The 27,500-nt window shown below is 42.4% G+C and overlaps 1 protein-coding gene across 1 annotated transcript in view; it reads left to right on the forward strand.

Annotated features, from left to right (window-relative positions):
- Positions 1-26,240, forward strand: part of LOC139656365 (contactin-associated protein-like 2) — a gene marked incomplete at its 5' end in the record, with an annotated part of 59,437 nt that extends 33,197 nt beyond the window's left edge. The window contains 6 exons of the mRNA XM_071533915.1: positions 1,269-1,502; positions 2,335-2,468; positions 10,135-10,228; positions 22,715-22,993; positions 25,201-25,272; positions 26,041-26,240. Of these exons, the coding sequence (XP_071390016.1) occupies positions 1,269-1,502; positions 2,335-2,468; positions 10,135-10,228; positions 22,715-22,993; positions 25,201-25,272; positions 26,041-26,240 (1,013 nt within the window). The remainder of the gene's footprint in view (positions 1-1,268; positions 1,503-2,334; positions 2,469-10,134; positions 10,229-22,714; positions 22,994-25,200; positions 25,273-26,040) is intronic.
- Positions 26,241-27,500: the final 1,260 nt, after the last annotated feature.

Here is a 27,500-nt window from a genome sequence, read left to right on the forward strand (position 1 = left end):
ATACTACACTTTGTCTGATTCAAGCATGCACTTTCCAATAGATTTAATCAGTATTACAGCCCTCTATTGTGCTGGCAACTACAGGACATTTTTCAGCAAATTTCAACTTAATAGCCAGCAGCAGCATGAATCTTGGCAAACAGCACGTCGGTGAACAGCCTGGCAGTATCAGAAAACAAGAGGTGAGAAGCAGGCTATTTGAAACCTCACAAGCACGCTGCCTGGTTAACTCAGAACAATTGATAATGGGCTACTCCAGCCTTCCAAAGCTTGGAGCTATAACACTGTGTATCAGAACAGAGGAGAAAATTGTGGTGCAGCTGAGTGAAGAAGAGGGTTTGCTGGTTGTGGTCCAGTACATCAATACCAGTGAGAGGCTTGGACATTTTCTAGGAATAAGCCTTGTATTAAATGTAAGTAATGTAGCTTAAAGTATTTATTGCACTGTTGCTGGTGGGAGATGCCGGGTGAAGTGAAGCTTTAAAATAAGATGCACAAAATGTGTTCAATTAGTATGCTACACTTGTAAGGGATGCAGTTACACATTTTCACTGCTCCACTGAGGGAAGGAAAACATGCAAAAGGCATATTCCGTGGCATTTACACACACGCATGTTTGCACTCCCCTGCCCAAACACACACACACACACAAATACGCACACATACACACACACGCACAACACCCAATGCCCACTCGTTTCCCTGTAGCCATTCTCTTTCATTTCATGCGCAGTGTGCCTTTTATCTCCTTTGTAATTGGCTCTATGACATATACATGTGCGTACCCACACATACACACACACACACACACACACAGCATAACAAAAGTGTGGATAAATAAGCTCTCTCTCCTTCTCAACACTCGATTAAGAGAATCAATAAGCCTTTTGGAATGGCTGGAATATGCCATTAGGCCTGCTAATGTACTGGTAAACAATGTATTGTTTTATTTCAGATGCTGGAGCACAGCAATTTAACACCCACTTTACCACGCCTCCTGAACACAGCCATATTTATGTGTGTGCTTATTTCTCTCTGCCCCTATGATATGTCTACCTAGTTGTGTCTAGTCATGTGTGAGTGTGTGTGTGTCTCCCTGTGGCTGCTTTGAGTTGGTAGGTGGTTTTTTAACGCTTAAATGCAGCTGATGTGATTTGCATAGCTTTAACAAACGTGGCTGTTCAACTGTTTGTGGTGTAAACAGATAGATAAGTAATATTTATCTGTGCGTGTGTGTGTGTATGCGTTTTTCCTCTCATCTCATTCAGATGTCGGGGGGTTCTTTGAGGCGGGAACACTAGTCAAGTACAATTTCCTGCCTGAAGCAGCAGCGGGAGCCAATAAGGACGCAAGGATCCTGTCGCTTCCTCTGACCCCTCAGGAAGTGAATCTGACTAAGGAGGAAGTGGCCTTTAGTTTCAGCACATCCAACGCTCCGGCTATTCTGATGTATGTCAGCTCCAAGACGCAGGACTATCTGGCTGTGGTGTTAAGGCAGAATGGTAAATTACACTCTCACACACACACACACACACACACAATCAGTATAAAGTAGGTACACACATAAATCACGTCAGCACTGCAAAGTTATCAATTATTGCAGGCTGCTGACAGCAGAGACTGCCAAATATGTAAAATTCATATCAGGCTATCAGGAACAGGTTGTATTATTGATTACCATGCGCAGCCTATTTCTGCTGATGATTAATGGGATGTAATTGGCCAATTGTAGGCCTTGACATAATATACAGTATATTCCACTCTGTGACTTGTTGGTGATATGCCTGACAAAGGTTGACCGAAACATTGCCAGATAATAAATGTATTTAATATGCAAATGTAGACAGAGATTTATACTTCTCATGTCAGTTTATCAAAAATACAAAGTAGATTTAGAATTAGGGTTGGGCAATAGTGCACATTCTCCTGTCCATCAATCCTCATCACATATATTGCCGATTCCCAATGTATTCGTCCATGTTGTGGGACAAAGACAGATATAAACACACAAACAATATGTGTGTATGACTTGAAATGTACTATAGCTTTTAAATATCTAAATAAATAAAGTTTATTTAGGTGATCGCATAAAAGTTAATTTTCATAGCACTACTCGTGTCGCTTAGCTTGTTTAGCCACTGTTCAAGAAATATAGTGAAGATTAATACTAGTATTTATTTTTGCTTTAAAATAAAAAAGAATATTGAACTTGTATACAAGAAGACACGAGAGGCTGTGCTTTGTGATTTTAGAGTAGTGAAGAGGTGGCATGATGTGAAGCAGAGGTTTTAAACAAGCAGAGACTCCTATTAACCACTGGCCGTCCCACTTCAGGTTCGTTGCAGGTGCGGTACAACCTGGGAGGTCTAAAGGAGCCATTTTCTATAGATGTGGACCAGCGGAACCTGGCCAATGGACAGCCACACAGCATCAACATGTCCCGCGTCAACAGGAGCATCACCATCCAGGTACAGACGCACACACACGCACACACACACACACACACACACACACACACACTTAAGGCTTTTAGCTGGTGCCGTCAACCTGAGCAACTTATATTGAGTTCAAAGTCGAATAAGCTTCAATTCCAAGGTCCCCAGTTACAAGCAACCAATGGCAAGGAGTGCAACGGTCAGCATCGCCATCCACACACACACACACACACACACACACACACAAAAATACACACATACCTATACTCAATCTCACTGCCCCAGCCAGAGTTGGCTCAATGGCTTGCAATAAGTCAGAGGGGCGAACTGTGTATGTGATGACACTGCCTGCCCTCTGCCACCGGTAATCCACTTCCAGTAGACAGGCAAAGTATGGCAACAGAGAGACCGCATCGATCTTTGTGTATGTATGTGTGTGTGTGTTTGTGATTGTAAGTGTGTACATGTTTGTGTGATTGTAACTGAAAGAATATGTGTGTGTGTGTGTGTATGTGTTTATGTGCATGTGTGATTGTGACTGCATGTGTGCATGTGTGTTTGTGCTCTTGTGGGTGTCCATGTGTTTGCACGTGTGTGTGTGTGTGTTTGCTTGTGTGTGTTTGAGTTTTGTGCAGCTAAACAGCTTAGTGCAGATCAATACGGCCAAGCCTCGGTCAGTCGCTGCCTGTCGAGGACGGATTGACAATTCAGCCGAACTATTACAGACTCGGCTCTGGGCTCAGATACCTAGACATGGCAGCAGGCTGCAGTGCAAGGAGGAATCTAGAGGGACGGCAGCCTCCTTGTTAAACTAAATTACTGCTGGCACCCAGACCTGGATCAAGTTGCATTTGCATGGGCGTTTTATGGCTTGCCTGCTTAGGCCAGATGGGTGGGGTTTGCCACCGAGCACAAAATCTAGTACAGAAATGAACCATAAAGTTCAGGAAATTGAAAAGTCACTTCAGACTACTTTTCTGTTATTGACATCTTACTTGTCACCATATAGCACATTGTGTACAGCATCTGTAAAGTGATAAGGTGTATATTATTTTGTTTAGTTTTTTATTTTTTTTATTTTGCATAGCACATCTACACAACACTTTCTGTACATATGCATGTCCTCCTGTGATGTGAATGCGATGCCCAATTACATGTCGCCCACTATTTTATACCATATACATAGATATTTTTAGATTTTCTAACACCGTATATGCACACTTATATACATATACACAGTATATAGCAAATATGTTTAAACATGATTATATTAATATATATACATATACTAACATATTCAACATACGTTTCATATTTGGTAATCCATATTTAAGTAAGCAATCAAGAATGTTAGTATATCAACCTTTATTTATATCCACCTTTATGTAAACAGAGGGAGCAAACTTAGCACACACTGAGAAAAAAAAACAATGATGAAAGTAGTAGTACGTAGTACATAAGTAGATCCAGAAATGTATAAACAACATAACGTGTTGAAATTGTCAGCAACATATGTGTATATAATCACACAGTTATTTCTTAATTCTTAATTATTTTTTATTGGTTTTATTGTTGTATTGTTTTATAATGCAACCAACATTCACAACACTAGAACACATTAAGTAATGAAAAGTATGACAATACTGTATATGAATACAGCATATACAGGATGTGTAAAATAACAGCAGTAGAACATACTGAGACAAAGAAAATTAATGAAAAATATGTAAGATATGAATATATATTACCAACCTGTCAATTAGGTAGTGATCCAGACACCAAGGCTTTGAACACTTGCATCACTCTGAGCTTCTCCCCAAGCAGGAGGAGCTGGGAAATTAGGACGCAAGACAGAGTTGTGTAAGAGTGGATTGGACATGGTGTTTAATAGATATGTATATATTTAACAGGCCATGTTCTTTCTAATCATGGCTACAGTGGTGAAGCTGTCACTCACCTCTCTTGTGATAATTACAGTCCCATATAAACCTGTTTACTGTAGCTCTCATTAAGGGGCAACTCTATCACTCTCTGTCTCACACTCCCACAAATACACACAAACCCACACACACTTTATCATCTCTCTCTTTCTCTCTCTCTCCCTCTCCTCTCTCTCTCTCTCTCTCTCTCTCTCTCTCAATCTCATTGCATGTGCGCAGAGCGACGACCCCATCGATACTGGAATCTCATCACCTACATCCGCGCACTATAGTGAAAAATTCTGACAGGAAAGGAATTAAACCCAAATGTCCGATGGGAACGCTTCTCATTTCCTGAGCAAATCGCATCCTGCAACTGCTGATCACCCCAGTGGGAGCACTCCAACATAAGACATCCTTTTTACTGGCATAGAAAGTGATTGCAGCAACTGTTGTACTCTTTGCTCGTCACACACACACACACACACACACACTGTAAATTGTGACTCTCACTGGTTGATCACAGTGTCGATGCTCAGCACACTGGCGTGTGACTGAACTACCACTGCCGTTTCTCCATGTGCTCCGGGCAGCTCTAAACAAGGAGATTGAGCGTGTTTTTTCGTCCTCAGATGATGCGTTTAGCACTTTAGACTTTAAAGAGTCTTCCGAGAATTAAGGAGAACACTAGTGGGTATGTGATAATTGGGATCTAAGAAAAAAAAACGATCAGGGAGAGGGAGGAACTCTGGGGGAGGGAGAGAGAGATGGAAGATAGATGAGGTTAATAGATAGAGCATGTAAAGTAGACCCAGAAGGTGTGCTAACGAAGATAGCTTTGAAGAGTAAAAGTTTCCCATTTTGGCCCTGCTGCCTGGAGGCTATGTTCAAGGTACAAACACACACACACAAACATGGGATATATTTACACATAGACATGCATACCAACAGACAAAGTGTTGAGCAAATGGGAGATCTTGTCAGGTCAACTCACTGCAAAGGCTTAACAACGCTAACTTCAGCTTCGCTCTGTCAAACTCACCCCTCCACCCTTCTCCATCTCTCTCTCTCCATACCTCCCACTCTCTCACTTGTCACATACCTTGAAGGTTTTAAACATCCAATGCTGTGATTTCAACTCACTTGATGTTGATTTCTAACACTATGAGCATAATTTTTTTCCCCAGTTTTTGATGGTTAGATGGTTAGAGATTTTGGCTAGTTTGGCTATTGTCTGGCAGACTATAGGACTCCTGATAAACTATTCATACTGTCGACCAATCAGTGCATTCATTAAAACCTGGGTGTAGGTGACATCATTTACACCTGGAAATAGATTGGAATACTAAATCTGTTTGATTCTGTTGGCAACCAGAGGGAGAGTTTTTCAAAGGATGTTAGTCAAATGTTTACAATGTGACAGTTATGATAATTTGGGTAGCTTAACATTAACAGGTCCTTTGTTAAGTTATACTATGAAACTGAGAAAAGCAATTCTCATAGAACTGGATCCTTTAAGTAATGGTTTGCTTACTTTTAACTAGCATAGTTAACTATCCTGACTGTAGCTCACTCTTGCACCCCCGAGTTGCAAGCAATGGTACTGTTCCCACTTGGAAGGAGGACAACATGGAGGAGAGACACAAGGAGCAAGACCAGGGAAGTACAGTGGGAGCAAGTTGGGGCCATATTAGGTAGGACTGATAGGAGTTGTCAATTCATTAAGTACACCTCAAAAAAGTGCAAATTATCAACTCATGGAAAACTCACTCTTCTCTCGATGTAAATATGCGCTCTTCTCCCAATGCAAATGTCATCATGAACCTCCAGTAAGGCCATATACTGTAGATAGCTGAACCATGTTGATGAAAAAATTAATTGAAATGTAAGAATGTTTCATCCTGTCCTCTGAGGAGTCCGTCTGCCAGCTCCAGGTGGGAAAAGACACCGCCGTACCTTTGTGAAAGTTCCTGCCAATTAGACTGAGCGTTGAATTCGGAATTAAATCACTTCTGCCCACTTTACCATTTGACAACTTCATTTGCATGTTTTTGCCACAAGATGTGGAATTGCAAATGCATCTTAAATGCTAGATGCCAAGTGTCAGCGATCCTCTGGACCTTCTCTATCATGTGACTATTCTCAGCACTGTAATCTAGCAACACCATTTACAGTGCCTGACAGAGTGTGCACTGTTTCAAGTCTTGAATTTAACTTAAATGCTGAGGCATTTGAGTGACTGCTTTTGAATGTTCAAGCTAAATAGCCACAGGATCAAATGTAGAGTGGCTAATCGATTGGTTTGAAATTGGACCTAAAATATTGAGTGATGCACTCAAGCCTGAGATGCTAATTTTGATGCCGTAACATCAGCATTTGAAAATTAAGATGTCACTAACTCCTTATCATTATTATTCCCTGATTGCTTACATGTTCGTACTTCCCCTAAAGGTATAATGATATGAGTGAGATAGAAAGATATGAGTGAGGTGCAAAGAAAGTCAGTTATGCTGGTGGGCCTGCCAGCGGATCACATTGAATTTATAAGGTGAAAAAGAAAGGATAGAATTTACCTGAGGCTCCGCAGGTCTCTCCTCTCCTCCCTTATACCTCTTCTCCACTATCACGGCTGAGAATCTTTTAGGCATTTAGACAAGCTACTGTTTAAACTTTAAAGAGTCTGCAGAGAACAAGTGGGAAGACTAGTGGGCGTGTGGTAATTGGAATCTGAGAGAAAAGGCAGCCGTGAGAGATGAGGAGCAGGAGAAAAAAGACAGGGGAGAGAGGGGATTGAAAGAAGAAGATGATGTCTTCAGATAGAGCAAATAGATGCAGAAAGTATGATAACAAAGATCACTTTGATGAGTGAAAGTTTTCTACCTCCTCCATTACCCTGAGGCTACGTTTAAGGCACGCATGTACACAAGCACACACGCATCTGTGCAGACAGACAAACACACACACAAGATGAATTTACACACAAATGCCCGCTGAAATGAACACTCAAGCATAAAGAGCGCAGTGCAGAAAGCAAGTGTTAAGGTCTGTGAGGTCTCCTCAGGTTAGCTCACTATCAGAGAGTTACCGGGCTGCATCAAAACCTCTTTCCATCTCTCCATCTCTCCCCATCTCTAGTTCTCTCCATCCTCTCCACCTCTCACACGCGGTTGAGCGTTTAGAGATGAAAGCGGGAGGAGTCCTTCAGGCGCCAAATGTCTCCTCTCCTCCACACTCGTCTGCTCCTGTCCATTTCCTTGTTTTCTCCTCACGTATTCTGTCTCTTATTTTCTGTCTTATTGCCTCTCCTCTCCTCTCCTCTCCTCTCCTCTCCTCTCCTCTCCTCTCCTCTCCTCTCCTCTCCTCTCCTCTCCTCTCCTCTCCTCTCCTCTCCTCTCCTCTCCTCTCCTCCCCTCTCCTTCACCATCATCTCCTCCTGCATGAAACTAGCATTTCTTTATACTCTGCTTATCTGTATGTTTGTGCATTATCTGATAGGTGTAATTTTTCAGGTTTAGGGTTAGGGTTACACAAATATCACTAAGGAGACAGAGCTATCACTTACAAAAGTTATAAAGTTTTCAATGCATATTCACTTTTATATGCACTTAATTAGATTACACTAAATTGCATTTTTTTTCAGTACATAGTTAGGGAAATGGTTTCACCCGTTGTTAATTTTCTCTGTTTACCTTGCTTACGTAAGCTTTATGTAACCTAAGAGGCACAAGCACCATTTAAAGTGAAAATTGTTTTGTCTAAATGAAGCATTTTAAAAGGAAAGAATTCCAGTAATTGCGGTCGTAATTGGCAAAGTTTGGTAAAATGAGGTTTCCTCCTTGGTTGTCTTCCTCTGTGGACCTTTTTGTGGGGTTTTGAGACTCAGACTGGCCTCCCTGGCTGTGCAGCCAATTTGTTTCCTCAGATAAAAGTAAATAAGCTGAACGCAATTTAATTGTGCCCCATTATCCCACCCTCCAGTCACCGTGGAAAACAAAACCCACACAATGCTCCACCGAGACCAGGGTTTTGGAAAGAATCAAATTAGGATATGCTGTGTGTGTGTGCATGGGTTTGGAGAGGAAAATAGTGTGTGTCTGGAGGGGTAGGGGGGTAGAGAGAATTTTCTGTATGGGAGGCTCCAAGTGATTCAAACATAAACAACAACAACCTCCCCAACATACACACACACACACACACACACACACACACACAAATCCCCAACCCTTCAGTATCAGGCCAGCTCAGCTCCCAGTTAACAGGCCACGGCTGCAATTCGACACATCAATGGAACACATTTCCGATAAAATACACAGTAACAAAAGTCATTGTTTTCAATCAACCTCCCCCCTTCGGACTTGGGCCATTGGTATGCATTCTGCACACTGTCGTATGCTGAGATACAGCTCTCCTGTGGGGAGACAGGGAGAGAGGGAGAGAGAGAGAAGGAAAAGAAGGGGAAATGGAGGGAGCAAGACAGAGGAAGGGAGAGCTTCTTATATTTAGGGAACACACAGAAAGCAATTTACTGGGTTGAAATGATTCTCTTCAATAGTGTGGGCTACAGCCTTCAAGCTAATTAGAAATTTCAGTGAAACAGCAATAACAAGTTAATTATGTTGCAGGGATATTAAAGTTGTGTATTCCCTCCCTCCATCACACTCTCTCCTCTCACACCCCTTCCGACGTTCCTCTTGGTAAATACGCTGCCTGCTCTTTCTCACCCTCCAGTTCTGAGGAAAAGCTTTGAACCCGCCGCAGACTTTGGAAATTGCATCTTGTTAATTATGTGTGATCATTTATCTAGTCCTAATGAAGAGCGAGAGTGCTGTCTGTTTGCAAGATCATTATGGAAGATGATTTTTCAGTTTGCATCCATCAGCGAATAGATTGACTAAACAAAAAAAGGGAAATTAAAAAAAACAAAAAAATTAACAACTTTCCAAATGAGAAGTTGCCTCCAGTCATTTGGCCTGGTGTGACCTGTGTGAGCACCTAAGCTATTGGAACAAATTCTAATAAGTCATATTCAACAATGAAACGCACAAATGAAATGTGTTTAAATATTTGAACAGAAAGTGGCCGGTCTGTCCAGTTTTGGTTTTATGTTCTTTTATCTTTGCATACAGTTGCATGTAAGATATGTCCTGGTTGCTATGTGGAACTCAATATGAGGATTCCCATGCATTATTCCCATAGTCTGTAGAGAATCATTTGGGAATGATGGTAAAGATGATGAGTAGGTGGATTTTCTGAGGATAATGGTATTATACACTAGAATGAAACTCATTTGGACATAAAAACTCAAATCTTCCATCGGTCCACAAAATCAGTCTTCCATTCATTGTGTATGGGGTAATTCCAGACTTTATATCTGATGACATCACATGTTTGAGTCTTGGTTCTCTGGTTGCCGGCTTTGTTCACTAATATTGACTGGACTGTCCTAGACCATGGGAATAATACATGAAGAATTCTTAAATTGGGTGCCATGACATTTTAAGACCACAAGAGGGAGACATGGAGCTTTAGGTCATGCATTTTTAACTGTAGAAACTGTAGAGTACTGTGTGTCTGACAACAATGAATTACCATCTCCTCCTCATCATCTTGTGTACTCTGGTTAATGTGCTGATGCAGATCTTCGATCGGGTCTTTGAAAATGCTGTGGTCAGTGGTTTTAGACAGACACTCTTTAAAATGCAAATACTAATATATTATCTCTCTCTCTCTCTCTCTCTCTCTCTCTCTCTCTCCCCCCTCTCCCCCTCCCTCTGTCTCAGTTGGATCATTACCCTCCGGTCAGCTATACCCTACCAGACGCCTCAGACACACAGTTCAACCTTGTGAAGACGCTGTTCTTGGGCAAAGTCTTTGGTGAGTTTGTCAGTTCATCTAAAGCTCTTTGGCTCACGACCCTTTAAAAACCTGTGGTTGCTGGATTATCATTCCTTCTCATGCTGTGCCCCCCCCCCCCCCCTCCGCCCAAAAAGGCAAAAGGTATAAACCCACTCATCTTAGATTTTCTTTAGATTTAAATAACTTGAAGTAGTTTTCTCTCGCCCAGCAAGAGACCTATCATGGGTCAAAGAGTGAAGGAGTCTGGTTAGGACCAGGCAAAGGTTTCCTGCCTTTTTTAAGATTAAATGAATCTTTATGATGAAAATTTTAAGTACAAGTATTTTAGTCATTGTAAGGAGTATCCGACAGATGCTACTGAAGCCACACAAAAATATGCTATTCACAAGAAAATAAGTCAGTGCTATTTTGAAAATAGAATTGCTTTTTGTCAATGTTTGTGTGGGTTCACCTTGTTGTGATCACTAACTGGAGTTCCTAATTTACCCACTTTATCATTTACCATTGCATTACTGCCCACAGACGGCCCAAACCACAGGTCTGGGGTAAAACCAAACAAATGTGATCCATGAGGGAACTCAAACAGTTAGTCAAAGGAAGATTTCTTCTGGCCAAAGGAACATTTTGGGCTTGTCAGGTGTCAGGAAGTGCGGATTCTGTTTGATGTGGATGTACAACCCTTCTTGCTAATAGGACTATATCAGCTGGATGTAGAGGCATGCTGAATTTGTGGTGAGTGATTTTCTTTGTATGTTTTCCTCTGCATATCTGGATGGCAATGATCTATTCTATTCTATTCTATCATCTTCTGCCCTGTTCTTTTGAGCGTTCCTCTCCTCACTGAAAGACTTATAGCTTACTCTCAAAACTGAAGCATTATATTAGGTGTAGTCACTCATCACAACAAGGAATGTTGTACAGTGGAGGTTGTAATGACACAGTGTGTCCACTAGAGAACACCAGAGGACTTCAGAGGGTTACTGGTGCAAGACATGAAACCAGCTGCATTCAGCCCTGTGTCTGTGTGTGCATGTGTGTGCATGTGTGTGCATGTGTGTGCATGTGTGTGAGTGATGGGGTTGGATTGGACAAATACATCAGGGGTGTAAATTCCCTTGCCAATTGCTGCCAATTTAAATTACCTTCATATGTGGTAGTTTAAAACGTAGCCTCGTGCAACACTGTCAGGCTTTCCTGCAACACTTGACTAGCAAAGATAGCTTCCTTTACAAAAGAACACCCTGCGTTAATTGTGAAACCCCCCCAAAAAAATTTTTAATCTTCATTATATATGTGTTAATTTTCACTGGAAAATGAAAATACATTCTGTTGAACACAGGGTCTAACTGCAACATCTGCTGGACAGAATCAACATTGCAGCCAATGAGGAGCATATTCGGCATGTTTTGGAACAGAGCAGACAGAGTTGTTACCACTTAATCTAATGTTAAAGACGTAATATCAGCATAACCTATATAGTCTAAAACATTGGTATTTTGCTCCAATTGGCCAATTCCCTTGGCAAGTAAGTCTGTTAGAAACCTCAAATTATTTCCTTCATGCAATTGCAAACCGTGACTTTACACTCGCTTCCTCCCTGTACTTACTTAGTAAACTGATATGAATTTGAATTTTCAAACGCAATGCAAACTAATTCAATGGAGTTTATTTACCCTTGCATATTAAACCAAAATGGCAGATAGAAAATATAGTGTGCACAATATTACTTTAGGTATTTAGGTTAGTCAGCCACTACCATCTTGACTAATACATTTGCTGCAGGAAACGCTGGCGCTGAAATAAGGAAGCAGACCCTGGGACTGATATTATGCTCAAGCTAATTAAAATGTGATTCCTGCGCATCACTTTTTCTGACTGCTGGGACTTACACTATATATCAAAATGTAAAAACGTAATTCCCTGCGCATTTAAAGGCTAATTTTCAATTTAAGCCTTCACATTTAAAATTGATTACCCTAAAGTATCGTTATAGCCAATAAGCTTTGCCCACTCAGGCTCTCCTTGGTAGCTGTGATGAACCGTTAGCTGGTGAACCTCTTGTTATAGTTTGATGGTTTTATTAGCTTCTGTAATTGAAAGTATTACTTATACTCTGCCTCCAATGGGAGACTATCCTGCCTCGACATTTGCATCTTGCTCTAGCTTGATGAACATGATTGAAGCTAGTAATCCTAATATAAACATTCTATTCTATTCTTCTCTTCCTCTTGGTACTTCTCTCTTCTTTCCTTGTCTTTTCTGTCCTCCACTGCGAGGAGTGAGGAAGTCAGTGAGGTTGAAGTAATGGCTGACTTCACTTACCAGCCAGAACTATCGACTGCTGCACGCACTGCAAGAACCCCTGGGAACACACTAACATGCACACGCACACACACACACACACACACACACACACACACACACTCACACACACACACACAGAACACAGAAGCCATCCATCTTTGCCCTACTAACACAGCACAGATGCTTGAAGGACACACAGGACAAAGTCACCTCACTCGCCAAACATGTACGTGTATTTCCCCACATATAGCCAGTCCCTCATATACAGCATAACATTACACACATAAATAGACACGACATCAACGTCAAATAAATAAATAGCTCATTGATATTGCAGTGAATATCACAAGGGAGACATAGGTATAGACAGAGAGAAAAAAAGAGAGAGATCTCAAACCAAAACAGCAAGAGGCAGGAGAAAAGAGGGTGAGAGATGGAAAGAGAGAGAAAAAGAGAGGGATGATAGTGTGATCGGAAAGTGACAGAGAAAGAGAGAGAAGCAACAAAGAAGGCAGAACACAAGCAGGCGTTTGATTTTGTGCATCTCATCTGATCTGTTCCAGTTCTGCGTCGGGACCGGAGAGACAAGAGAGGCTCTCAGACAGCTGAGCTATCAGATTCTCTATTTCGGTTAGACAGAGCCTCTGTGTTTGGCATCACACACACACACACACACTGATCAGAGAGATGTCTCCTCTCTCACCTCACAGTCTGCTGATTCTGGGCTGAGATGAGTTGGCTAGAATTAAAATGGTAGGGATAAAGGGAGCTAGACATTCAAGATTAAAGGATAGATACATAAAGACATGCACACGGATTTCCAAAATGCTACAGTATATATCTATAAATATCATAACTACAAGCTCATCAATCAGTATTTCTAAAATATAGAGAACAGTCTGCAATACTACTTACAATTCTCTAAAAATAGTTAATACTGTGTTAAAGTCACATAAGAGTATATGTTACGTTACATTTTTCAAAAAGTGGATATCACATTTTGTAGCAAAAATCTTCAATAGAACTGACTGAACTTCACTGTATGTAACCTGTCTACATCTGCATGTCAAGTAAACATATATTTTAGAACCTAAACAAACCAGCCTTTTCTGAAATATAGGCAGTTTGAGCCAATTAAATGTTTGAACAACTGAACTGACAACTGAAGTTTGGATGGGCCTTTGAACCAACTCCAAAAACATTGAGTGCAGTATTATTTGAAGTTGAAAGGCTTCTGCATTATATCAGCAAGTAAATTGCAAGAAGTCTGCATGATTTCAAGAACAATATTATCCTATCTTGTCATACTGTCCATTATGGCTGATTGGTGCGCCTGTCATGTCTCAGGTTCATGAGGTTTACAGTATTGGCTGCCAGGTCTAATTGTATAGTGTGGTATTGATCATGAAGAACAGGGATGATTCAGCACAAGCTATATGCTTCTGTAATCGCTAAAGCACTCTGCTGATTGGCTATTGAAAGCCTCTGCTGCCTGATGCTCTGCAGGTTTATGTTACAGCATGTAGCGTCCGTGTGGGTGTGTGTGTGTGTGTGTGCTTGCTTTCTGTCTGTGTGAGGGAATGCGATCTGTGTCTTTTTATCCGTGCATAAGTACAGTATGTATATGTGTGTGCGTGTGTGTGTGTGTGTGTGTGTGAATAGGCTGATGTATTGCGTATGGGTCTCTGCTCCCTAGATCTCTGCCTCCCAGTAGAATAGATGGGGGGAGATGAGTCATACATCAGGCAGAGCAGCAGGCACACTCCCAACTCCATCCTCACTGCCACGGTAAATCTGTGTGTGCGCGCGTGTGTGTGTGTGTGTGTGTCTGCGAGTGTGTCTGTCTATCTGTTTGAAGGAAATAGATTCAGAGCCAAAGGCAGAGAGAGAGAGAGAGAGAGAGTAAATGAAAGAGAGACAGCAATAGAGAGAGAGAAATGGCAACCCTGTGAAACTGCTATTAGAGAGAAATGATTGTAGGCCTGAGGGCTGGTTGTAAAGGACATGTACATCGGCAGCTCACTGAAATTCGTATTTCTCTCCTCTAATTTTGTTCTACTAGCCGTCTCTTTCTGCTAACCGTCCAGACACATGCTGTGTAACACATTGCTCCGTGACAGTGCTGCCAATTGTTTTCCATAGACGTTAAGTCATTCTGCAGTTTGGAGATATAATGGCATCGTTTTTCTAGCAATTTTGAGGCATAATGGGTGTTATTTTCCATTCAGAAGCCTTTTGTCAGGTTTCCCTTTTTCGTGTGCTCTCGTTAAAAATGGGCCTTTTCTTTCATGGCATATTTATATTGACTGTTGTGACTGATAAGGGGCATATCCAAACTCTGCAGGTGCATACGCATTCATATGGGCATACACACACACACACTCACACTAATACAGCACACTCATTCGAGCTCCCACAATCTCCCTTTCTTCTTTTTCTTTCTCTCTTTCTCACACAGAGTTAATAGAGAGCAAGATCACTGCAGCATGAGTAAAAATGTTTTACTCTGTTTTAACAACCATAACTCTCAAGCATCAGCCTATACAAGTGAAGTCTTGCGCTTCCATAAGCAATGAATATCATTATATCCAAATCCATGCACTGTATAATTTATCTCCCTCTGCTAATCCATCTGTCAATACCATCTTGCAGATCAAGATATTCTTACTTTGCCTCATAAAAAAACAGGCTCACACTGCAAATCTGTTAAAAAAAACTGAGGAGATGTGTTTTAAGGAGCACTATGAATATTATTGTACATTGTATTTTTTTTATTTTTCATTTAACCTTTATTTAAACAGGCAAGTTGGCTAAGAAAATATTTCCAGTAACGGCCCGGGATATTATTTAGGAGAGAGGGTTGAATATATACTGTATAGACACTTATATTAGGACTCACTTAGTCTTCTACTGTTGGCACTGAAGGGCAACAGGCTCAAGGGCAGCTGTTGAGGGAGGGGAGGAGTACGCCTCGCTCACCCGCCCAGATTTTCCACTACATTGAATATGGAGTACATTGTGAATTGGTGGCGTATATGATATGAATACAGAAAAGTATCCAGACTGAGCTTTTGATACGTCTGACATTATGTGAAAGCCAAATGTGAGTTTTGAGGCTGTGAAAGGTTTGTTTTCACGGGGTAAAATTTGTATGCACTGGAATAAAGACACAAGAAAGGTTAAGCAAATCCCTACAAGCTCTTTTTTTCCCCTCTAAAGTGATGTTTTAATGTATATATATTTGTGAAAAATGGAGTATAGATACCCATTTTGAGTTATGATGGGTTAAGAAAGTACCACATAAACCTTACTTATCTCATCTTACTTATCTTCAAGAGCATAGATGCATGTATACACCCATAAAACATGCTTATTTTTCAAACTCTGTCAGAATCAAACTCCCCACCAACATATATGAATATACCCATGATACAGATGGTCAGAGTTTAGATGGTTAAATTAATTCCTGATTGTATCTTTAAAAACAGGAGTGTGAAATGTGAACACTAACGCTAAATCAACAAAAAAAAAAAACAATCTTTGGTTGTCTGTTCTGACCTTTAACAGGGGTGCAGAGCCATGAGTCACCCTGACACTCTGATTAAAGCTCTGATGAACCCAACAGAGTGCCATGCTAGACGAGGGACAGAGAGTGGTGTTTCTCTCTTATCTGTCTTGTAAGATTGTCTTTTTGTGTGGTAATTCTGTAATCTTGCTGTGCCTTTAAATTGAGAAAGAAGTACTCCCTGTTTGCAGTCTCTTCTTTGCGTGTGTGTGTGTGTGTATGTGTGTATGCGTGGGTCTTGGTCTGGGTCCATGTCCGTGTGTGTGTGTGTGTGTGTGTGTGTGTAAGGATGACATCATGCTGTCCTCTCTGGCTATTACCAGTAGTTTTACTTTACACTGCTGACTCCTGATCTGTGTCAGCGTCGCTCCAGACTCCAGGTTTTCTCCAGCTGCTGTGTTTGAGTGGGGGGTGGGACTGCAGTGCAGAGAGAGAGAGAGAGGGAGAGAGAGAGAGAGAGAGAGAGAGAGAGAGATGTTTGCCAATGTGCCACTGTGTTAGGAGATCCACATAGCAGTGACCACAGACAGAGAGAGAGGGAGAGAGAGTGGAAGAAGAGGCGAGGAAGCAGGTTTGTCTGACACACATACTGTATCTAGACACTGGCGTAAACTCAGCATAGGTAACTATAGTTGTATCCATGTGTGTGTATGTGTGTGTGTGTGTGTGTGTGTGTGTGACTGTGTGTCTTCACCTATATGTGTATGTGCACATGCATGTGCCAGGGTTTGGGCAATTGACTGTCAGTATTCCCATTTCTAAATGTAAATGTAAATTGCAGCTGAAATCTGAAAGGTAGAGACATTTTTTCTCAATGATTTCCTCCTAGTTTGGATACTAAGCCAAAATATTTGATGCGTTTGAATGTGGAAGGAAATCCACCTCCTGGATTAATTGAATTGAAGGCTGATTAACCAGCACCCTGGTGTGTGTTTGAGTCAGAAAGAAAGATGAGCAGCCACATAGAATTTGACAATGATTATATTATGCTGTTATGATTATGCTTGCTGCTGCATCTCTGTTATGACTGTGCTTCTTGGCTTGGCATCTGTGCAACCTGGCATCCTGGTTGAGGAGGAAGCTATAGATGGCACTGGTGTTGTACCTGTGTGTGTGTGTGTGTGTGTGTGTGTGTGTGTGTGTGTGTGTGTGTGTGTGTGTGTGTGTGTGTGTGTGTGTGTGTGTGTGTGTGTGTGCAGTCCAGGGAGGCGTTGCAACCACAGGTGCAGTTTCCCTGTGCAAAACTAACAGTCATAAATCTCCCTCAGCTCTCATCTCCCATCTCTTATTTCTCTCCACCTCCACCTTTCTCACACTCTTTCTCTCTTGTCTTTAGCTTTCTCTCGATTCATCACTCTCACTCTGTGTCTACGCCTCCCCCCCTATATCTATTCTTTCTTTCTCTCTCTCACACTTTCTTTCTCTCTCCATCTCCATCTCCTCCTTTCTATCTCTCTCTCTCTCGGGCTCGGGTTTTCTTGTAGCTGTGTTGTGTATTTCACTAACCCTATAACCAGCAAGCAGACACTCTGTGTGTGTGTGTGTGTGTGTGTGTGTGTGTGTGTGTGTGTACATGCACCTGCATGTTTGCATTTGTGTTTTTTGTGTTATTGGGGGGCATCCATACATCGTTATTCTTTTGATGTGACTTAAATGCATCATATTTTCATTAACACCTACCCCTCTCTCTCTGCCTCTCTCCTCCTCTCTTCCTCTCCCTCCCTCCCTCCCTCTCTCCCTTTTCTATTTCTCACCCCTGCATCGGCTTCCATTTGTTGCCATGGCAACTGTATTTGATCTCCTCTACCCTCGCCCTCCCTTGGCTGCCCCACCATCCGAGCGCCCCTCTCATCACCCCCATTCGTTCTCCCACTCCTCCTTTTTCCACCTCTCTTTGTTCCCCCCCAACCCCCACCCGCCCCTGCACACACACACACATACACACACATACACACACACACACACACACACACACACACCTTTTCCTCCCACCAGACCCTGTTTGGAGAGGCAGCCACACCCTCCCTCTCTGCTAGTTCTGCAGTTCTCTTTCTCTCTCTCTATCCTCCCTTCTTTTCTCTGTCTTTCACTTGTTTCTTATTTTGTCACCTGCAATCACCCCCCCCCCCCCCCCCCCCCACCCCACCACCACCACCACCACCACCCATCCCCCACCCCCACTCAATCTCCTCAACCCAAACCTTTTCTCACCCGATAACGGCTGTGCGCTGCCCCAACCTATGAATTATTCATGTGCTGCTATTGGTCACCCTGGTGACAGACCATCAGAAGACACAGTCCTCTGATCAACACTGCGACCTTGCCTTGTCACTGTTGCTACCGACAGTGTGTGTGCGTATGTGTGTGTGTTTGCAAGCACGGGTGTGTGTATGTGTGTGGGGTCACTCAGGTGCTGTATGACAAAATGCAGTATGCAGTACGACAAAATTGCAGTGCCAAATTGTAGTGCACATGCAGTATGATACAATGGTACTTTTCATTATTACAATCTCAAAAGAAATGGATTAGTCTTTGGTCTGTTGTAATCATGCAGAGTGTGTCGAGTCCCATCAGGTGGAATGTGTGCTTGCCCAGACCGTGCTGATTGGTATGGAAAGCCCTTTTAGCAGCCTGGGCAGACCAATAGAAGGGATTACAAGGCTTAAGCTCAGTGTGCAGAGACTGGTTCTGACAAGATCATAGCGTTGTCATTATTGTTAGTACATTACAATATTCCTGCTCCTCCATCTTAGCCAGTACCTTCTTACCAAATTAGAATTATCCAATCAAGAACATGTGCTTGAAGGTTCATATCATTCACAACCCACCCCACAGTCCATTTCAAATATGTGATGTTTATGTCTAACAGACATTTTCCGGTGTGTTATTTTAAATGCAAACATATCAACTCCCTTATGAAATCACTGGCCCAAAAAATGTGAAACAAGGGAAGCTTGTGGGCTGTTTACTCCTCACCGCCATTGTATGCAAAGCAGTCTGTGATGCTCCCATCAGAGTGTATTAGTATTCACGCCCAGGCCTCTGCAGTGATCAACACATGTTCAGGAATATACTGTTGAGGGAGAGAGAGAGAGAGAGGGAGAGAGAGAGAGAGAGAGAGAGAGAGAACTAGAGTTGTATTCATATTCATTCTGTATTCATGAGAATATTATCAGTATTCTGCTCACTGTGCTTACTGTAATGCTGTGAGGCACTTCTTCCTTTCTTTGTGGCTCTCTCTCTCTCTCATTTTCACTCTACATCAATTGTGTACACCCACATGCATGCAAATTCACACACAGACACACACACACAGACACACACACATGCACACTCCTTCAACCACGTCTCGTCTGGTGTGAAGTGATTGATAGCAGTCATGTTTCTCTCTGTTCCTGTAGTACATTGTGGGATAGAAAGGGGCTGACCAATGGCTCATTAATCTGTGCTGGACCATATTTGGGCTACACACACACACACACACACACACACAAACATGAACACTGGTACCTCAGCTTGATTCTGTCTGTGTGACATTAAGGAGCAGAGCCTGTATCTGGAGTCTGTAGCATGATGATTACCACCACACACACACACACACACACACACACACAGCAAGTGTCTGTAGGAGGTCTGGTCAGATGATGAATACTTAGAAGACCCAGATAGCTCTGAGCTCTATTCCTGGCAGCAATCAATAACACACACACACAGACACACACACAGACACACACACTTGCGTTGCACCCATAAAAATGGAATAAAGAGAGGGAATTGCATTATAAGCAATGTTTGCTCTCTCTTCCAGATACTCAGAACCGCATCACACACACACACACAAACACACAGGATTATCCAAACAATTCCTCTTGGGTGTGGCGCAATAGTGCAGCAGCACAGCAGCCATGCATGTAAAAACTGTGTCTTGACTATATCTGTACACACACATCCAGAGTCCATGTGAAGGAATAAGAGATTTCTCAGCTGTACAGTGTGCTAAAGGCAGTTTGACGGTGTGAAATCATTCCATGTTTTTGTTGAAGTGGAGCCTGTTTGAGGATGTTTGTTTTTTTGCAGCCTTTATGTCTTTGCCGGATGTCTATGCCGAATTGTTGGTTTTGGAGTATTTTTTTTTTCTATCATTTTGTGCGCTGACTGCAGTTTCTCGTCTCTTTTTTGTGTGTGTGTGTGTGTGTGTGAGTTTGTGTGTGTGTGTGTGTGTCAGCAGCGAGGAAGTGTTTAAGCAAGTGAGGAAACGTTCAAGCAATATTCATTCTAAGACGGACAAAATGTGTTAAATTTAAAAACATCAAAGCATTCTTGATGTGAGCCTGCTTGATATGAAGATAAATTATTTCACCAATCATCAGTGTTAATTTCAGTCTGACGGTGAAAAAAGCAACAGTATGCCAGTGTTTCTATAAGTCACACTCACTCATTTTGAACACCGACCCTGAGCCATATCAGCTCTATGAGTGGACAAGCAACTCTGTAGTCAACACTTGTCAAATAATTGTCACTGAAAAATCAACACTTACACTGAAGTGGAGCTCTAACCCACAGATACTGATGAAGGCAGGCTAGGTTTTGTCCAGTTGAGTTAACTATTGTTGAAACATATCCTTGCTCTCAAGTATGACGCCATTCTTTTACATGAACATTAATACAAGGATAACACACTGACTAGTCTGAGCACAGTGGCCCACCTACAAGTCAAATGTCAGCCTGTGTGTGTGGGCGCATTGTGTTTGAACTCTCAAGCTCTTTGAAAATCAAAGAGAGATGAAAATCAAAGGAGAGAGCGAGAGAGAGAGAGAGAGAGAGAGAGAGAGAGAGAGAGAAAGGCTATGTTCAAACTGCAGCTAAAAGTGTACACATTCTTGCATTTTAACATACACATCTTGTCAGCATTGCCATGATCGTAAGTACATTTTAGGTCATTTGCATAAGCTCAAAATTATAAATTTGTCTCAGGGGAATGACTTAAGATTTACTTGTTGTTAAGTGTTAGCACGGTGGACAACGAGACACAACAATGGAAAGAAAGCAAAATAGCAATTTGATTGGATGCACATACTGTACCCGAAATGTGTTGGAAACAAGTGACGTCTTTTGTTATGGTTACTAACGTGTCTTTTTGACATCGCTGTCAGTTCTTAGTAGTATCAGATATGGGTTACATCCTAGGATAGATACGGCCATCAAAAAAAGTCAGATATGAGGAGAAATTTGAAAATGAGCATGAAGGCCTGCGGTGTGAACGGGGCCAAAGTGAATGAGAGAGACAGATTTGAACGTGGGCGAAGAAAGAACCCAAGGAAAGCATCTCCTAAGAGCCGTGACTGTGTCTGGAGAGCTTGTCCTGACAGACCGGCCGACAGACAGACAGATGGAGAGGTCAGATAGACTCACAGAGACTAAAATAAACCTTCTGCAGGCTTTAGTCATCCTGACTCACACACCGAGGCACGATAAAGGCTATGAATAAGGTGATGGCTGCAGCCCGAGAGAGGGAAACATGCAGAAACTGTTGATTGTTGGCACTTATTAAGGGAAATGGGCAACAATACTGAATAAAGAGTAACACTTACTTTTTTTAATTGGATTGTTATGTGCTATAGCGAATGAAATTCACTTTGTCGCCTTGAGCTTTGGCAGTATGTGGAATCCCTGTTCCATGCTAATAATACACCCAATGAAGAAAATGAATTGAGAGAAAGAAGAGGGAGAGAGAAAGAGAGGGAGGGAGAGGAATGAAGACAGACATGTTAATTCCTTATTCATCCCACATAATTTGACATTAGAGGTCAATGTCGGTACGTGTTCCTCCTCTCCTTTCTCCCCCCTCCTCCTCCTCCTCTCTCTTTCCCTTTGCTGTCTGTATTCTCACTTGTGGGGATTCATATTCATATTCTTACTGGGTGTTTTATACCTACAGAATATTGGCCTACTGTCTGTGCATCAGCAGAATTTGCCGTGTTCACTAATTATACTGTGTGTATAATTTTGTGCATTCAGACAAATGTGTTTTGTGTGTGTGTGTGTGTGCATCTTCTTCTGTTTTGGGAATATGTGCTGATGTAGGCCTTTGATTTGCTCTTTAAAAATGCTGTGGTCAGTGTTTGTGAGCCTGTGGTTTCCCTAAAACCCCAAATACTGATATATTGCGATGAGTCTCTCTCTCTCTCTCTTTCTCTCTCTCTCTCTCTCTCTCTCTCTCTCTCTCTCTCTCTCTCTCTCTCTCTCTCCCTCTCTCAGTATCAATTCAATTCAAAGAGCTTTGTTGGCGTTGTTCCACATAATTTAACATTGCATTAATTGTGTTAATAATGTCCTAAGAAAAAAACAACAAAATGGATGGGTCCATTTTGCGCTCTCTCTCTTGCTCTCTCTCTCTCTCTCTCTCTCTCTCTCTCTCTCTCTCTCTCTCTCCCTCTCTCTCTCCCTCTTTGTCTCTCTCTCTCTGTCCCTCAATATCAATTCAAGCAGCGTTATTGCCGTGGTTCCACATAAGTTAACATCTCATTAATTTGTGGTGTTAATGCCATTAGACAATAACAAAACCAATAGATGTGTTCATCAAAAACATCCAGTGACCCCCGTCTCTGTCTCCATCTCCCTGTGTCTCTGCACAGAAACTGGCGACATCGACTCGGTGCTCATCGAGCGTTACAACACCCCGGGCTTCGTCGGGTGCCTGTCGCGGGTCGAGTTCAACGGAGTAGCGCCCCTCAAGTCCGCGCTGAGAACCGCCGTCCAGGCCCAGGCCGCGCCGACCGCCGGACAGCCGGACAGACAGCCCGCCTCGCCGGTGTCCTACCAGGGAAAACTAGTGGAGTCCAACTGCGGGGCCTCGCCTCTCACCATCCCACCAATGTCTGCCGCAACAGATCCCTGGCATCTGGACAACACAGGTGACGATTAACCCCGAATGACCTCAAGGTGTTGCTGACATTCAATTGTATCTTCTCCCTGAGTATATGCAAAACAGATACATGGGGGAAAATAGACACTCAAATGTTTGATTTTGTTGTTAAAATCAACATATCAATAGATATGCTATCAACATATCAGTATCCAGAAAACTATAAAAACACTGAATGTGCAAAATATTCAGGTCTCTTGAAGCACATTGATGAAGTGAATCCAGGTAAAAGCCATTATCCCATATTGATTTCCCTTATTAAATCTCTACCAATCACAAAGGAGAAGAAGCCTTAATTCGTTCAACGTTCCCATGAGAATTCCCAACTAAATTAGTAATAAGTAATAACTTCCCTCCTCGCAAATAAACTAACTGTTTCTATTTCTGTTATGAATTGATAAGCACACATGATAATTTATCTCACACAAACATGCACACATACCTCACACACACACACACACACACACACCTCACTACTCTGTATCTAATGTTACGGCCCACACCAGTGTTTGGTGTTGCAGAGTGTCATAGTTCCGGATGCAGCAGTTTTCCTTGCGCTCGGCTCCAACTGTGCCTTTGGGAGCGCTGGGCCGTCTGAGATCGATCAGCTCCATTGATCCGGCTCCGGGTCCAAACTCTCTGCCAGCTCTCCACCATCCCTCCCCCGAGTCCCTCTCCTTCCTCTACTTTGTAGTTTCAATAGATAAACAGATAGATCGTATCTATCATCCATGCATCCCTCCCTCCTTTCCTCACTGCCCACGATCATTGTCTGTCTCTTCTACTCTTTATTTTTACATTTCCATTGCCTTTTCCTCATTCTTTACTTTGGTTAATTCTTCTGTTGTCTCGTCTCCTCTCCTCTCCTCTCCTCTCCTCCTGCTCTCTGCCCTCCTGTCCTCTCCTCTCCTCTTTCCATCTGCGATTGATTCTGGACATTATATCCAAGCACGTCCAGGCAGCTGACAGACTATAATCAGTCGATTGCTCTTCTGCCCTTCTTTCCTTCCCATCTTCGCTCCTTCTCTCCTTCCTCTCCCTCCTCTCCTTCTTACTCATGTATTTTACCTCCCAGGGGAAGTATAGGTAATGCAGCCAGCAGCAGAAATAGCTGCCAGCTCATACCAGGGAGTTGCTGTGTGTGTGTGTGTGTATGTGTGTGTTTGTACTTCTATCCTTGTGCAAAACCAGTTTGAATTTTAGATCTTCATAGTGACAACCAGGCCTAAGGAGTAGTTAAGGGTTAGGAGGAGGGGTTAGGGGAGGAATGTAGTCAATGAAAGGTCCTCATAAGTACAGTAAGGTGTGTGTGTGTGTGTGTGTGTGTGTGTGTGTGTGTGTGTGTGTGTTTGTGTGTGTTGGAGGGGGGGGGGCATGTCTGAATCTCTGTCCATGTCTTTGCATGTGTATTTGTGTGTGTTGCTCAATTAGAAAGACAGACAGAGAGAAAGCGAGGCGGAGAACAAGAGCTCTTAATGGAGATCTCAACAGTATCATCTTCCCCCCCTTCACCCCTTGTCATTAGCGCTCACCAACCATCTCCTCCCCCCTCATCTCTCTCTCTCCACTCGTTTGCCTTGCACATCTATCCATCCAGGGAGAATAAGAGCCAATTAGATGATGGCTGCTAACCGAGACTTATCGCCGCGTGGATGGGTGGAAGCGGCAAATGTCATTAACCTCTCAACCTGCCGTGGATCTTTAATGAAATACATCACACTGCTCATCCCCTCGGGGCACTTAGCACTGGTGTATGTATCTGGCTAGTTGACTGGCTGGATGGATGTATGCATGTGTGGAAGTATAGCAGACGTCCCACACTGCATCTATCCTCGTCCACTAGAACCACTGCAGCCTGTTATTCTTCACATTTCTTTTAACACAAATTGATTAGTCCTTGTGCTGAAAGGGTTTCAGGGTTAGGGTTAGGTTTAGGGTTAATTCTCAAAGTTTTGATATGAATTCCTCCCTGGGGAAATGCAATACTGCAGCTGTATATCACTTTTCTGCAATGGCTGTATTACTATAATGGCTCTCACACGTCTTTACTACTCTGTGTTCATGCAATATGTATCAGTCAGTCTGGGTTTACGTGTGAATCCAGACTGACAAAATGCACAAAGTACAAACAGAATGAAGGCTGCTTTCTTTCTTTCTAACCTTCCTTCCTCTCTGTCCGTCTCCCTGTGTGTTCAGATGCAGAGTTCCCCTTCAACGAGGAGAGGGTGATTCCTGATGGAGTCAACAGGAACTCAGCCATCATCGGAGGTACAAGTGTCACCATCATATGTTTCCGAAAGCGTTTTTTGCGTGTGATGTGTGAATAGGTGACATTGACATGACGTCATTTTCAACACATCTGTCAGCACAGAGTAGCTGTGTCAACATGTGTTGCAACAACACATCGTTAACACATGGTGGGTTGAAAAGTAACACAGGATGTGCCTCAGATGTGTCAGGAATTAGTTACAGTTTGACACATTGTTGAACACAAGGCGTGCCAGAATGTTTTGACTATTAGAGTCAAATTAGTGCTCATTTAGCATACTTTAATAACATATTTGACAGTGTCTGCATAGAGCTGAAATGTTGGGCTCTGGAAGTACATTTCCCATTTTAACATGTAAGGTAGACTGACCATGAGCTATCAGACTGCACAAAGTACAAACAGAATGAACAGCTATATATGTAGCTATTATATTATTATAGTGTCACTGTTGAAAATGAGGGAAAGGGGATAGATGACATCACTCACAGTACTTCATTCCCCCTTAAAAGCATTATGTACACAGTCTTGTAACCATATTGTTATTATTTAAAGGATTTTTTTCTATATCTATTGTTTTTGATTTTCTGAAATTTACTTCTGGGACCTAGGCTGTTGTCCTGATGCTGTAAGCCCCTCCCCTCTAGTGCTCCAAGTGGGTTAAAACAAACATTTTTACCAACTACTTGACCCAGGTTTGAAAATAACACCATGCACTATCACTATCACTATCTTTTTATTCACCTGATGTCTCTCCCTCTCCTCTGCAGGCATCATTGCGGTGGTGATCTTCACCATCTTATGCACGCTGGTGTTCCTGATCCGCTACATGTTCCGTCACAAGGGCACCTACCACACCAACGAGGCCAAGGGCAGCGGCGAGCCCGGCGGCGAGTCGGCGGACACGGCCATCATCGGCACGGACAACCCGGAAACCATCGACGAATCAAAGAAGGAGTGGTTCATCTAACAGCCACTGATGGGACAATTGGGAGGGGGAGCGATTCATCAGACCACCGAGAGACGGAGGCGGAGGAGGTTTCATTCGATGACCAATCGCAGGAGAGATAGAGGAAAGGTCATCCGATAGGACAATGATCTCCCAGAGAGGGTGGGGATGTGGGGAAAGACGTGTACAGAAATCTGGTTTTTTTGAATATCAAGAAAGAGAAGGGGACAGATATTCAGTGGAACATGGCTATGAGAGACTATATATGTATATACTAACCGGCTTGTCCTTCTTTGTATTGTGCTTGGGAGTTTTCAGGAGTCCTTTGAATACTGTATATGACAAATAATTATAATTACTGGGTCGTGTGCTAGCACAGATTTATTGCCAGTCTCTGTTCCATTTTGATTTTATTTTTTAAGAAAATCTTATATCAAAAATGATCAAATCAACATGCCAAATCATTTGTTTATCGGACTGTGGTTACAGCAGTCTGCCAACACTCATGCCACTCATATTGTGGTAATATAGAGTTGAATATGGATGCCAAAAGTCACTCTGTAAATACAGTATGTTGTGTTATTTTCTCGTTTTCACAAAAGTTTCATTCAGAGATCTAGGTCCAATACTTTAACGCTGATGAGAAATTTCAGATCTATATTACAATGATATCATATTTCTGTCCATTACATAATATGTGTATGAAATAGAGTTTTATGTTTAAATCTTATGACATTCGATTGTATCGGTACGGGACGTTCCTTTCTGAGGTAGGACAGAGAGGGGTTTCTCAAAGCATGATGGGAAATCATGACATACCATGGTTGCGTTGTTTTAGCTCAGCACGGCAGCTTTCTTTTCTTTTTGGAACGGGCGAAGCCTCGGGCCTTTTTACTCATTCAGACTTCAGCAGTTGGTTTATTTCTTTGCCAAACACTTGAGTCTTACACGTCATTTGCAGATCGGCTCAGAGGTTTGCGTTACACGATCGACTTTGAGTTAAGGAATTTCACTCTACACCTGTACATCTTGGCTCGGATTGAAGTTGGGCCGTGTGTTTGTGGTGCATCTGTGCGTACGTGTGTGTCAAAGTTGTAGAGAGAGACATAAGTCAAATGATTTTCTTCTGGGTTTTAGGCTCTGTAGGTGCCAGATGAATCAGATTCGCCACATGAAGTTTAGTCAATCACAGGAAAGTTTTGAATGTGGCCTGCCTCACACTTTAGCAATTGTCCTGATGCACTGAACTCCACCCATTTAGTCATCCAAACAGCTTGAAAC

The sequence above is a fragment of the Centroberyx affinis genome, unplaced genomic scaffold (assembly GCF_046629955.1).
Source record: "Centroberyx affinis isolate AG114_WGS23_722 - 3 ecotype Tasmania unplaced genomic scaffold, CSIRO-AGI_Caff_v1 ptg002462l_1, whole genome shotgun sequence".
Classification (NCBI taxonomy): Eukaryota; Metazoa; Chordata; class Actinopteri; order Beryciformes; family Berycidae; genus Centroberyx; species Centroberyx affinis.